The sequence below is a fragment of the Bombus pyrosoma genome, linkage group LG3 (assembly GCF_014825855.1).
Source record: "Bombus pyrosoma isolate SC7728 linkage group LG3, ASM1482585v1, whole genome shotgun sequence".
Classification (NCBI taxonomy): domain Eukaryota; kingdom Metazoa; phylum Arthropoda; class Insecta; order Hymenoptera; family Apidae; genus Bombus; species Bombus pyrosoma.
In genome coordinates, this window is record NC_057772.1 from 8460305 (window position 1) to 8474032 (window position 13728).

The 13728-nt window shown below is 28.1% G+C and overlaps 4 protein-coding genes across 9 annotated transcripts; 3 read left to right on the forward strand and 1 right to left on the reverse strand.

Moving 5' to 3' along the window:
* Positions 1-6: 6 nt before the first annotated feature.
* LOC122566222 (DNA-directed RNA polymerase III subunit RPC1) lies at positions 7-7307 on the forward strand. 4 transcript variants are annotated; one of them, XR_006316440.1, is made up of 21 exons: positions 7-490; positions 761-896; positions 976-1125; positions 1204-1539; positions 1626-1958; positions 2031-2168; positions 2266-2463; positions 2913-3149; positions 3300-3633; positions 3709-3958; positions 4052-4281; positions 4357-4707; positions 4763-4931; positions 4989-5328; positions 5425-5612; positions 5740-5887; positions 5990-6142; positions 6199-6399; positions 6494-6627; positions 6734-6989; positions 7065-7307. XR_006316440.1 is itself a non-coding variant. In XM_043723179.1 (21 exons), the coding sequence occupies exons 1-21, from the start codon at positions 447-449 to the stop codon at positions 6819-6821; spliced, it is 4089 nt and encodes a 1362-aa protein (XP_043579114.1). In that variant the 5' UTR covers positions 7-446; the 3' UTR covers positions 6822-7307. The 4 variants fall into 4 exon arrangements, 3 of the variants coding, with proteins under 3 accessions (XP_043579114.1, XP_043579112.1, XP_043579111.1); XM_043723179.1 differs by having other exon boundaries at positions 3300-3501; positions 3571-3633; positions 6734-7307; XM_043723177.1 differs by having other exon boundaries at positions 7-326; positions 404-490; positions 6734-7307.
* Positions 7179-8327, forward strand: LOC122566226 (parkin coregulated gene protein homolog). Its single transcript, XM_043723184.1, has 4 exons — positions 7179-7306; positions 7371-7689; positions 7776-7925; positions 7991-8327. The coding sequence occupies exons 1-4, from the start codon at positions 7202-7204 to the stop codon at positions 8149-8151; spliced, it is 735 nt and encodes a 244-aa protein (XP_043579119.1). The 5' UTR covers positions 7179-7201; the 3' UTR covers positions 8152-8327.
* On the reverse strand, positions 8214-11806 carry LOC122566224 (probable glutamine--tRNA ligase). Its single transcript, XM_043723182.1, has 10 exons — positions 11479-11806; positions 10985-11289; positions 10700-10890; positions 10349-10604; positions 9974-10271; positions 9449-9828; positions 9045-9363; positions 8745-8965; positions 8470-8662; positions 8214-8402 (listed from the first exon to the last, which is right to left on the reverse strand). The coding sequence occupies exons 1-10, from the start codon at positions 11599-11601 to the stop codon at positions 8343-8345; spliced, it is 2346 nt and encodes a 781-aa protein (XP_043579117.1). The 5' UTR covers positions 11602-11806; the 3' UTR covers positions 8214-8342.
* LOC122566227 (EEF1A lysine methyltransferase 1) lies at positions 11558-13326 on the forward strand. Of its 3 annotated transcripts, none has more exons than XM_043723187.1 (5): positions 11558-11696; positions 12275-12507; positions 12652-12799; positions 12887-13096; positions 13159-13326. In XM_043723187.1, exons 2-5 carry the CDS (start codon positions 12358-12360, stop codon positions 13290-13292), a joined length of 642 nt encoding a protein of 213 aa, XP_043579122.1. In that variant the 5' UTR covers positions 11558-11696; positions 12275-12357; the 3' UTR covers positions 13293-13326. The 3 variants fall into 3 exon arrangements, with proteins under 3 accessions (XP_043579122.1, XP_043579123.1, XP_043579120.1); XM_043723188.1 differs by having other exon boundaries at positions 11591-11683; XM_043723185.1 differs by lacking the exon at positions 11558-11696 and adding an exon at positions 11897-12035.
* The last annotated feature ends 402 nt before the right edge of the window (positions 13327-13728 follow it).

Sequence of the window (13728 nt, forward strand, 5' to 3'; positions counted from 1 at the left end):
TCATAATTTTGAACTTCAGTAACGAATATAAGTCTACTTATAATCTCTGTTGTATAAAACATAAAAAGATATATAAAATCTAACTTAGTGAGAAAAATATGAATCAATTAATGTTAATATTGCCATAAAGAAGTTTCATTCATATATTACAACATTGCAAGGCGGTTATTTAATTGACATAAGATTGTAGATAATACCGTAATGCGACGTAGGATCGCTTGTACAAAATTGTCAAATTCGAGATGTCGACACGAGTAGAGAACAACACGTGTTTAAAGAATTCTCTGAATTCTTTTGGGTGTTTAATACATGATCTACGTAAAAAAGTAGTGCATGTTTTACAATAGTTTGAAATTTATTTATTTGATATCATACAATATTTATAAATAAGCTTATACTATAGATAACATATATTGAACGAGAGGAAATAAAATATAACCTTCACAATGGTAAAAGAACAATTCAGAGAAACAGACGTAGCTCGCAAAATGTATGTAAATTGCTTTAATTTGTTTTTCTAATAGATTTTTTATTATTATTTCCATTATTATTAATATTAAGTGTTTTTAAAAAAATATATAGATTTGATAATATGAATAACTGAATTTCTTGTTAAATTATTTATCTTCGTACTTATCTAATTGATTAAATCTTTTGGTTAATGGAAAAAGTTAATAATAAGATTGTAATGCTTATCATATGTAACTGATATCTATTACTCTTTATCTACTTTATTCATTCACTTTTTTTAATTAATTAGCTCCCATGTATCATTCGGGGTGGACAGCCGCCACAACATGGAAAGGCAAGCCCATTTACATGTTGTGGCTAAAAATTTATATAATCAGGATGTTGAACATACTCCAGTTCCATATGGAGTTCTCGATAGGAAAATGGTAATTAAAATATAAGAACATTTTTTTTCATATGTTAATGCTTTCTTTATAAATAATTAATGTTAATGTTAATTTATAGGGTACTTGTAATAATACTACCAATTGTGTATCATGTGGTAAATCTTTAAACGAATGTATTGGACACTTTGGCTACATTGATTTAGAACTGCCTGTTTTTCATATTGGTTATTTTAAGCCTATCATTGGTATTCTTCAAAGTATTTGTAAAGTAATTTATTTTTTATTTCATTTAACTTCAAATAATAGTTAATAACAATGATAATAATTGTAATATTTTACTTCATAGAATTGTTCTCATGTTATGCTATCTGAAGCAGACAAAAAGCATTATTTAGCCAGAGTATTAAATCCTAATTTGGGATATTTAACACGTAAAGCATTACGTAAACAGATTCTGGATAAAGCTAAGAAAACTACAGTTTGTCAACATTGTCGGGATCTTAACGGAACTGTTAAAAAAGCTGGTTTACTTAAAATAGTTCATGAAAAGTATAAAGGGAAAAAGAAAATAGATGCTATTGTTCAACAAAAGTTAGCAGAATATAACAATGTGCTTGAAGATAATAAAGCATTAGAAGGAGTACTTCAAAGTGGTTTGATTAATGTATTAAATCCTTTGGAGGTAAAAAATAAAATTCATTTATAATATTTTTCTATCTACCTCTTTTTGTAAAATTCTGTATTACAGAAACTATGTTATATTTTAAGGTACAAAGCATTTTGGAAAAAATACCAGAAAGTGATATTCCTTTATTATTGATGAATTCAGAGTGTGCATTACCAAAAGACTTAATATTGACAAGAATTCCTGTGCCACCAATTTGTATTAGACCTAGTGTTGTGTCTGATTTAAAAGCTGGTACAACAGAAGATCATTTAACAATGAAATTATCAGAAATAGTTTTTATCAATGATGTTATTCAGAAACATAGGCAAAGTGGAGCTAAAGTACAAATGTACAATGAAGATTGGGAATTTCTACAATTGCATTGTGCCCTTTATATAAATAGTGAAATGTCTGGTATACCCCTTAATATGCAAGTACGTTATAAAGAATTATTGAATCTTTTGTTTACTTTAATATTTTAATGATAAATTATTGAACTATTTTAGCCAAAAAAATCTGGTAGAGGATTGGTTCAAAGATTAAAAGGAAAACAGGGTCGTTTTCGAGGAAATTTATCCGGTAAACGTGTAGATTTTTCTAGTCGTACTGTTATTTCACCAGATCCTAATCTAAGGATTGAGCAAGTAAGATTTTATTTAAATTGTTTCAAATATTTAAATAATATATATATGTCTAATAATAAAGTTAAATAATATATATATATTTTACATTTTTTATTAGGTTGGTGTACCTATTCATGTTGCCAAAATTTTAACATATCCTGAAAGAGTAAATCCATCAAACATAGAACTAATGCGAAAACTTGTAAGGAATGGTCCAGATATACATCCAGGTGCAAATTTCATACAACAAGGGAAAACACAATTTAGAAAATTTTTAAAATATGGTAACCGACTAAAAATTGCTCAAGATTTACAGGTAATTTCACGTGTATAAAATGTTGTTATGTACTTTATACGTGCAAAATAATTAGTCATAATTAGCCTAAATATTATAGTGTATAGTGGAATATGGTATATTAATGGAAAGCTTAGAAATAGAGGACTTCAACTAGGAGGGTCTCAACTATTGCAAACCTATTTAGAAAATACAGGCTAAGATGTATAAACCCGACGCCGGTAATATTGTTCCTTTTCGTGAATGTCTTTTTGCCAGAGAAATTGGCATATGTGTATCGTCAGTATGTCAGTTACCAGAATGAGCCGATATTGGCTTGGATTAGATAATGATGGGACCGCTAATAGGCTGTCGCTTATGTTAGTGCCAAGTTAAAACATTTTAGATGTTTCCTAAATAGGATATTTGCAGTGGATGTTGACCGGCATATTATAGTGCAGCAAAATAATTATATACATTTTGTTCAATAGTACGGTGATATCGTCGAAAGGCATCTGAGAGACGATGATGTAGTATTATTCAACAGGCAACCATCGTTGCATAAATTAAGTATCATGGCACATAAAGCAAAAGTATTAGATCACAGAACATTTAGATTTAATGAGTGTGTTTGTACACCATATAATGCCGATTTTGACGGGGACGAAATGAATTTACACCTTCCCCAAACTGAAGAAGCAAGAGCAGAGGCTTTAATTTTAATGGGGGTAATATGCAAATGTTATATTAAACTCTTAAGCAAGGAAAGAATTTTTGCAAATTCCCGCTTAAGGGGTGAATTATATTATGTTCCATATTAACGTATATATATATATAATAGTATTATAATCATTTTATTATCATTTACTTGCTTATAGAATAAATCAAATTTAGTTACACCTCGCAATGGAGAACTTTTAATAGCTGCGACGCAAGATTTCATTACTGGTGGATATCTGTTGACACAAAAGGACATGTTTTTAAATAAAGCTCAAGCAAGTCAACTAGCTGGTTGTCTTCTAGCAGGACCTGATATTGCCATGCCTATAACTCTTCCTGAACCAGCTATTTTAAAGCCAAGTATGTTATGGACGGGGAAACAAATCTTTAGTTTAATTCTAAAACCTAATAGTACTTGTAATATTAAAGCTAATTTAAAAACAAAAGGAAGGGCTTATACTAGCAACCAGGAATTATGTATTAATGATTCTTGTACGTATAATTTTGTAGTATAATTTGTTGCTCTCCTTAAAACTGCAGGAAAATAATAAAAATGTTGAATTGTAGATGTTATTATTCGGAATTCAGAATTATTAGCAGGAACCATGGATAAATCGACTTTAGGTTCAGGATCAAAACAGAATATATTTTATATTCTATTACGCGACTGGGGCGAAGATATTGCAACAATAGCTATGTGGCGACTAGCAAGAATGGCAAGTTTCTTTCTTATGAATAGAGGTTTTTCTATTGGTATTGGAGATGTTACACCAGGACAAGGACTTCTTAAAGCCAAAGAAAAGCTTTTAAATGCCGGGTAAATGTACATTTTCTTTTTTTGTAAATTATTAAATATCATGAATAAAAGTATCTACGAATAATGTAGATTTGTTTTTTAACTATGATTTAGGTATTCTAAATGTACAGAATACATTTGTCAAATGGAAGAAGGACGTCTTGTATGCCAACCTGGCTGTTCAGAGGAAGAAACACTAGAAGCAATGATATTGAAAGAACTTTCAGTAATTCGTGATCATGCTGGTAAAGCATGTTTAAAAGAACTTCATCCAAGTAACAGTCCATTAATTATGGCATTGTCTGGCAGTAAAGGAAGCTTTATCAATATTTCTCAAATGATTGGTATGCTTGTCTATATACATATGTGTATACATATACGAAGAATATTTTGTTATGTAATATTTTCATTCTAATTAGCGTGTGTGGGACAACAAGCTATTAGCGGTCATAGAGTTCCAAATGGATTTGAAGACAGAGCTCTACCACACTTTGAAAGACATTCAAAAATCCCTGCAGCTAAGGGTTTCGTAGAAAATTCATTCTATTCTGGTCTAACGCCAACGGAATTTTTCTTCCACACTATGGGTGGAAGAGAAGGTCTTGTCGATACAGCAGTTAAAACTGCAGAGACTGGTTACATGCAACGACGACTAGTTAAGAGTTTAGAAGATCTGTGCCTTCATTATGATATGACAGTTCGTAATTCAGTGGGAGATATTATACAAATATTGTATGGTGGCGATGCTCTAGATCCTACATACATGGAAGGTAAGATATTATTTATAATATCGATCACAAAGTAATCAAACAATTATTTTAATAGGAAAAGATTGCCCAGTGGATTATAAGAGAGTATTGGATCACGTAACAGCTAAGTCGCCATGTAAAAATGAAGAACCACTAGATGGTCCTGATCTAATTAAAGCTACAAATGAATTACTAGGTTCCAAAGATTGCGAATGTCTCAGTGAAGAATTTAAACAAGAATTATCGTAAGTATTAAGCGTAACTACTGAAAATACGATATTAAATATTATTTATTTCTACAGCACATTCCTTAAAGGTGTAGCACGTAAAATAATACACCTGCGATATAATGCTCCATCGAATATACCTGTAATTTTCCAACTCGAACGACTCACAGTTTCTCAATTAGTTGAATTTATTCATACCTGTAAAGAAAAATATATGAAAGCAAAAATAGAACCAGGTACCGCTGTAGGTGCACTTGCCGCACAAAGTATTGGAGAACCGGGTACACAAATGACATTAAAAACATTTCACTTTGCCGGTGTAGCATCAATGAATATTACTCAGGGTGTACCGCGTATTAAAGAAATCATTAATGCAAATCCTAAGATTAGTACTCCAATCATCTCAGCAGCTTTAGTAAGTTCTACATTTAAATGCATTATAATGCATCTCAGTAGCTATGTGTGTGAAAAAATAAACATGTTATGTTTTATTTATTGATTCATTTACTAGGAAAATGACGTAGATCCGGAATATGCTAGAAGAGTAAAAGGCAGGATTGAAAAAACTACTTTAGGAGAAGTGACAGAATATATTGAAGAAGTATATTTACCTGATGATTGTTTCTTATTGGTCAAGTTAGATATTGATAGAATAAAATTATTGAAGTTAGAAGTAGATGTTAACTCCATACGTTATTCGTAAGTGTACAAATTTATGTTTGCAACATAAAATAAAATATATTTTTTGGTAATAAAAATTTACATAAGTATACATTTAATTAATTGACAACTAAATAATTAAATTAATAAATGATAATTTATGCAGGATCTGTACATCTAAATTAAGACTGAATCCAAAATTAGTAAATGTTAGAGGAGATTCTATTATTACTGTGAATCCAAGCAAAAGTAAATACAGCATAAATTACGCTCTCACACAGCTTAAAGAGACAATTCCAAATATTGTTATAAAGGTAAAATGGGAAAATATACATATTAATATACTCATTATGAATAAATATACTTCCATAATTTTTAAATTGTATATGTTTTTTTTATGATTATACAATTTATAGGGTTTACCATCAGTTTCTAGAGCTGTAATTCATAACGATGATTCAAGTGGTAAAACAAGGTATAAATTGTTTGTAGAAGGGAACAATATGCGAGAAGTAATGGCAACTCTTGGCGTTTTGGGCAGAAAAACAACTTCAAACAATACTATTGAGGTAAGTATGAAATTCACTTTTATTTACTTATCCGTTATATAAATATGATGTTTTAGGTTTTCAAAACTTTAGGAATTGAGGCTGCAAGAGCAACTATAATGACAGAAATCAAATTGGTAATGGAAAATCATGGAATGAGTATTGATCGAAGACATCCAATGCTTGTAGCAGATTTAATGACTAGTAGAGGAGAAGTACTGGGTATTACAAGACAAGGCTTAGCTAAAATGAAGGAATCTGTCTTAAATTTAGCTTCGGTAAAATGTTATATATATTTATACTTTTTTAATATTAAATTTAAATATGTATTATGTACATATACAAAAATATTAATAGATGATTATTTAACAGTTTGAAAAAACATCTGATCATCTATTTGATGCAGCTTATTATGGTCAAAAAGATGTTATTTGTGGTGTGTCTGAATCAATCATAATGGGTATTCCAGTTCCTGTAGGAACAGGAATTTTCAAATTACTTCACAAATATCCTTTTCAAATTCATTTCTTCAAATTTAAAGAGACTAGTCAATTTACAATTTTAAATATTTGTTACATTTTTAATATATTATTTTCCTTATTAATAAAATACAGCTGACAAAGATGAGCCAAGAATAAGGGAATTAATATTTGATGACTTACAATTCAAGAAAACTACAAAAACCACAAAAAAATTGTGAAGTAACTGTTATATATTTTATAGCAAAATATTTAATGTACATAAATAAAAATTAATGGAGCTCCTACATTTTTTATATTTAGTAATTTGTTTCATTTAAAACTTATGTTTAAAATAAAAATGTACTTTTAAATATAGATATACATATGTATAGCTGTATGTAATATATGTAAGTATAGTTGCTAAGAAACATGTTTGATCCATATTTGTTGTACATTAAATTACCATAACTCAATATATCTAGAATGAATCGACGATATTAAGTACGGTGACGCGTTTAGAATTTTAATGTTTTCTTCATGAATAAAATTGTATAAGATATTCTACAACATTTCATTTATCAAATCATCTTTTGATCAAACGCGAGAAAAGAATATCGGAATGGTAAATGAAACAAAATTTTGGGATGAAATTCGAAAAGACCTACCACGATATAAGAAGAGAAAACCTAGAGTTGTTCCTGCTTTCACCATTCAAGCTTTACAGGTAACACTTCAATATTCTAAACGTTATATTTATGTGAACTGATACTTATCTATAATATATTTAGGAAAACACTGTAGTTGAAAAACCTCCTCGATATGAATTGTATAAACCTCAACCACCTAAACCATCAACTTTTCGAAAATTCTATGAATGGGGAGTATTTCCAGTTGCATTGGAAAAGGATAAATATGGGACAAAACTTAGCTGGAAAGTTAACATCGAGGATTTAGATTTTCATCATTATTTACCGTTGTTTTTTGATGGGTTAACGGAAACTGAACAACCGATTAAGTTTATAGTAGAACAGGGAATATCTGACATGTTGGAACATGGTGGTCCTAAAATTTTACCTGTTGTGCCACAATTAATAATTCCTATTAAAAGTGATTTTTCTTTTTATTCTAGATAAATAATTTTGCAAACTGTATGAAATTGTTTATACGATTTTATAAATTCTTGTTTATTGTAGAAGCCTTAAATACAAAAATGCCAGAAATTATGTGTACAACACTGAGAGCTCTTCAAAATCTTGTACGTTCTACAGATTGTGTTGGAGAAGCTTTAGTACCGTATTTTAGACAAATCTTACCAGTGCTTAATTTATTAAAAGATAGAAATGGTAAGATTTTAATATACATTTATAATTTTATGTGAAAATGATAAAAATTAAATTTGACATTCCAGTGAATCTTGGAGAAGGTATCGACTACTCGCAACAAAAAGGTGAAAACGTCGCAGATATAATACAAGAAACTCTTGAATTACTTGAAATATATGGAGGTGAAGATGCTTTTATAAATATTAAATATATGATTCCTACATATGAATCTTGTATGATGAATTAAATAATACCTATTTATATTGTCCACTAATTATCTAGTAATGATTTTAAACTATAAAACTCTAGAACTATAAAAAAATATCTATTATCTTAAACATAATTGTTATTTATAAATATTATACAAAACATTATAAAACATGGTAAATTATATAACACTCAATTATTCATACATAATGTTTGAATGCGTGTTTCATTTCATTTCATTTCCACTTTCCCAGCATCTTCCTTTAACGTTACCGTTCTGTTAAAAACGAGCTGTAAAAAACGAATGAAATTAGTAAGAATAGTAATATATAAATTTAGATACCATAGTTATAATTACTTTTTCTGATGTTGTATCCGGATCTACAGAGAAAAAGCCAATACGTTCAAATTGAAATTTTTCAAAAACTTTCGCTGAACGTGCCAAACTTGCATCGATATATCCAACGATTTCTTTCTTACTCTGTGGATTAATATCACTTAAGAAACCGTTTGGTACTTCATTAGAATCTTCAGGATTTTTGTGTTTAAATCTGAAAATTGTGTTATGAACAAATAGAACATTGTAACTATTAGATCAATAATAATAAATTATTACATTAACCCAATACTTACAAACGTTCATATAATCTAATGGATGCTAATACAGGATTTGATACCCAGTGTATAAAAGCTTTAGGCTTGTTAGTTTCAGAAATGGATTCTTGTGTAACAATCAAATTCACGATATTACCCATGTTATCATTTTCAATTTTTTTGATTGTTAATACTATCCCTACATGCTTTAAACCAACGGATTGGTTTGGTGTTAAACGTCTAAAATCTTTTTCTGCTTTCTATAAATGCGTAACGACATTTTTAATAGAATGATAAATATTTTCTATCATATATTTGAACTGAAATAACATTATATACCTCTTTGAAATCAGATGCCTCAATATATACAATTTCATCAAAGACAATCTCATGTTGTCCTTTATCTGGTTCATTGGGAAAGTTGGGAACTGTTAGTTTTATAGAATTTTCATGAGGAAAATTGCTAATGGTTACTTTTAGTGGTTCTAGAACTACCATATGTCGACTTGCAGTTAAATTTAAAAAATCTCTCACAGATGCCTCTAAAACAGCTGGATCAACAATTACTTGAGCACCAGTTACACCCATTTGTGCACAAAAATTATTTATAGCTTCAGGTGGAAAACCACGTCTGCGAAGAGCTGTTAATGTGAATAATCTACAAAAAATATATATACAATAAGTATCAAAAAATTTATATTTTCAAATATATTAATGTAATGAATTTTTACATTAAAACATACCTTGGGTCATCCCAATCAGATACAATACCTTCATCAATCAACTTACTGATTTTTCTTTTAGAAACAACTGTATAGCATACATTTAATCTACCATACTCCCACTGCACAGGACAATAAATATCTAAAGCATTACAAAGCCAATAATAAGATGATCTTCTTGACTGAAATTCTTTGGTGCAAAGAGAATGAGTTATATTTTCTATGCTGTCACATAAGCAATGTGTATAATCGTAAGTTGGATAAATACACCATTTATCTCCTGTCCTATGATGAGGAACATATTTTATTCTATATGCAACTGGATCTTGTTTCCCTTCTTCTAATGTTACTTTCATTCTTAATGTAGCTTCACCTTCCTCAAGCAACCCATCCTTCATATCCTATATAGAGAATTATAGAGTTAATCAAGAAATTTTATGATGTAACTTAAAATTTTGTACATACCCATACATAATAAAATTAAAAACATTTAAGTAATTAAAAAGTTTAAGCTACAATAATTAATCTGAAATAAATAATTATTACGTGAAATAATTGTAAACTCTCTGAAATAGGTCTATTACGCCAGGGACTTGGAGGTGGGTTGAAACCTTTAATTTCTTCACTAGACTGATGACAAACATATGCTAAGTCCTTTTCAATGAGAACTATAGCCCATTCATACAACTGTTGAAAGTAATCAGAAGAATGAGTAATTTTAACTGGTTTATACCCAAGCCATTCTACCATTTCACGAATACCAATAAAAAATTTTTCTTCTTCTTTTTCAGGATTTGTATCATCATAACGTAGATAACATATTCCATCATGGGCTGCTGCATACCTGCAATGGAATTATACTTGAAATATAATTTATATTACAGAAATTAACAATCATATCTATAATAAGATACGGCATACCCAAAATTAATATTAATTGCTTTTGCATGACCAATATGTAGAATTCCATTAGGTTCTGGTGGAAATCTAGTTACTACTTTGCCATTTGTTATTTTTAAATGTTCTTGAAGTAATTTGTGTGTATTTGGTGTTATAATATATCCTTCGGTTTTATAATTTTCGCCTGGTTTATGAAAATGAACTTTAGTTTTCATTAATTCACTTATTGTCTGAGCATCTGTTTTCTCATTTGTTGCTGTCACACCTTTTGGTTCCACTAAATAACAGTTAGGCAGCTTTTTAATATTGAATTATAAAACATAAATTACATATAGATGAACATATTATTTGCGTTAATACCATTTGATTTACCTTTTTCTTTTCCTGACTTCTGTGCTTTTGCTTGCTTAGCTGGTTTAGGTAGTGGTACAAGATCAGAGTCACATTTTGGACCTAACAAATCAAGCATTTGAACATCAAATTCATTTTTCACTGCTTTTCCATCAGCCCATTTTAGAGTATTACGTACATGTTGCATTAATGGACCAATATTGAAATGGTACCTGTAAAAACATTTTGTTTTGTAAAACTCATAAAATTCTTAACAATATAAATGTTAAATATTCAATATTAATGTTAAAAATATAACATATATACCTTTTCTCTATTATTTCCACTTTATGTGTGTTTATTACTTTCTCCACTTCACATTCTATTTCTTCTGGAGATATAACAATACCTATACCACATTCTTTCTCAAAATCAGATACATCGACATTTCCTTCTATATGATTAAGTAAATAATCTAACCCAGCATCTAATCTTTGAGTTGTATCTAATTTCTTTTCAGCTATGTATTTAACAAGAAATGACAATTTATTTGCAATTTGATTCTTAATTTTCGAAGCAAGTTGATATAACAAAATTCCAATTTCTGATGTAATAATTCCATACTTATTAGCCTACAAAAAATAACACATGGTATAATCAGATATTACAAAGGTATACCATATGTAGTAATAATGATTACATTTTGTTCAAATATAAACAAGTGAAAAGGTTTACAATATATAATTCAAACTTATAAGATTATATCACTAAATAATAAAAAACGTAATTAAAAATATATCTTGTATGTATAACTTACTAACCTCTGTTATAGCAAGTTTCAAATTATTGGAAACTTGTTTGTTTTTTAGAGTTTCTTTAGCTTTTTGTTCACTTAAACCAATAGACTGAAATAATTTTACGTCGTCTTGTGAATCCATCGTCATATTCTCTTCTTTTCTTCAATACGTAATTTAGTGTGATTTCAAAGCCGGGAATTAAAACATATGTGTACAAGATATTTACTTGGTAAAAGTACTTGGTAAATACGTGGATTTTAAAGCAATAATGTGATAAGGAATATAATCTTTTCCAAGGAAATTATTATATCTTTCTAAATATTAGATCTCGTATATTTATCGCTATGCTTATATTTTACAACCAATCAATTACATTTAAGATTTTTACATTTTATTAATTAAAAAATATGATAAAAAATTTAAATATATATAAATTTTATATGCGGATTATATTAAATTACTTTAATATTAAACAATGAAATCAATAAATTAATAAATTGACAAACTTTAAAAATATAAAATTTATTTTGCACAAATATCCTAATCAACTATCATAAAACTACTAAATTTTTAATAGATAGGTACAATATGTTTTACTTTCGATAAGATACCTATATTATCTTAAGTGTCAAATTATAGTATTCTTCTAATTCTATTCTAGTAATATATAGTATTCTTCGTTGAAAAATTTTATATAACTGATATTTATTATTTAAAAAATAATACAAATTTAACACGTATTTTAATTAATTAAAAGTTAATATTTGGTTATGTTACACATATATTTGTGTATAATTAAAACTAATTGCTTTTCCAACAGATACACAAAATGTGACATTTTAAATTATTATTTATAAATAAAATACATATATGTACATATACATATACAAAAAGTAGTTAAAAATGAATGAAAGCGATGATGATGATTTACAGTTATGTCCTACGACACTTGCTGCCTTAAAAGAGTTTCTTAAAGAAAAGGAAGAAAGAGAAAATCAGTTAAAACATACTTTAGAAAATCAACATTTAAATGTCTCTTTTGATGAGAATTGGGTAAGTTAATTTTTACTAAATAGATTAGCAGTCCTTCTTAACAATCCATATTTATTTGTAAATTTGTGACTTATGGAATAGTTTATTAATTAATTTTATATCTTACGATTAAGATGTTTAATGATTTAATAATTTGAATTTTAGCAATTAAGTCAGTTTTGGTATGATGACGAAACAACAGATACTCTTGTAAAAGGTGCTATACAGTGTACAGAGTCTGATGGAAAAATTGCATTAATATCATGCCCTACACTTTATAATAAACTGAAAAAAACTTCTGGTGAACGAAAAGGTTTGAAAATATGTTATTTGTAACTTCATGATTTATGCAATATCAAATATGTTATTGTTATTACTAATATTAATTATTTATCTACAGTCACCCTTTTTGAGTATGATGAACGTTTTAAAGCATTTGGTCCAGATTTTGTACCATACAATTATAAATTTCCTTTAAATATACCTGGGGATATGTCAAACTTTTATGATTTAGTGATAGCTGATCCACCATTTCTTTCTGAAGAATGTTTAACAAAAACTGCCCTTACAATAAAATTCTTAGCCAAAAAGGATATTGTACTTTGTACAGGTACTTTTGATAATCAATAATCAATTTTTGAGTTCTCAATTACTTCTATTCTTACATTGCAGGTGCTATTATGAGCGATTTGGCAGATAGATTATTGAATGTTAAAATTTGCAACTTTGTACCTCATCATCGAAATAATCTTGCAAATGAATTTTACTGTTATTCAAATTTCGATTTTGATAAAATGTTACAATAAAACTGTGTAATAAAGAAATTGTACACATATAAAATTTTAGCGTTCTATATTACCTGGTATTGCTAATTTAACTCAATATAAGAAGAAATTTAAATTTACGATTATTCGTTATTTTCGAAATTCATATATATTTTTTTGTGCTTATGTTACTTCCGGTATATTAAATACAATTTTTAATGTTTCTCGTATACGAATATTATCGAATATTTAATGAAAATATTTTTCTATCTAATCAAGTAATTTTCAATATTGTAGAGAAAATTTTTATATACATTTAATTTCTTTTAATTAGAAACTGAAAGATATTGGTAATACTGATACATTTGTAACATATTCGAATAAAATAATAAAATTTGATAATTTAGTTTACAATTTACTACATATTAGTTATTTTACAATGTCTACTATAAAATACGCTCTACTTTTGTTTTATATA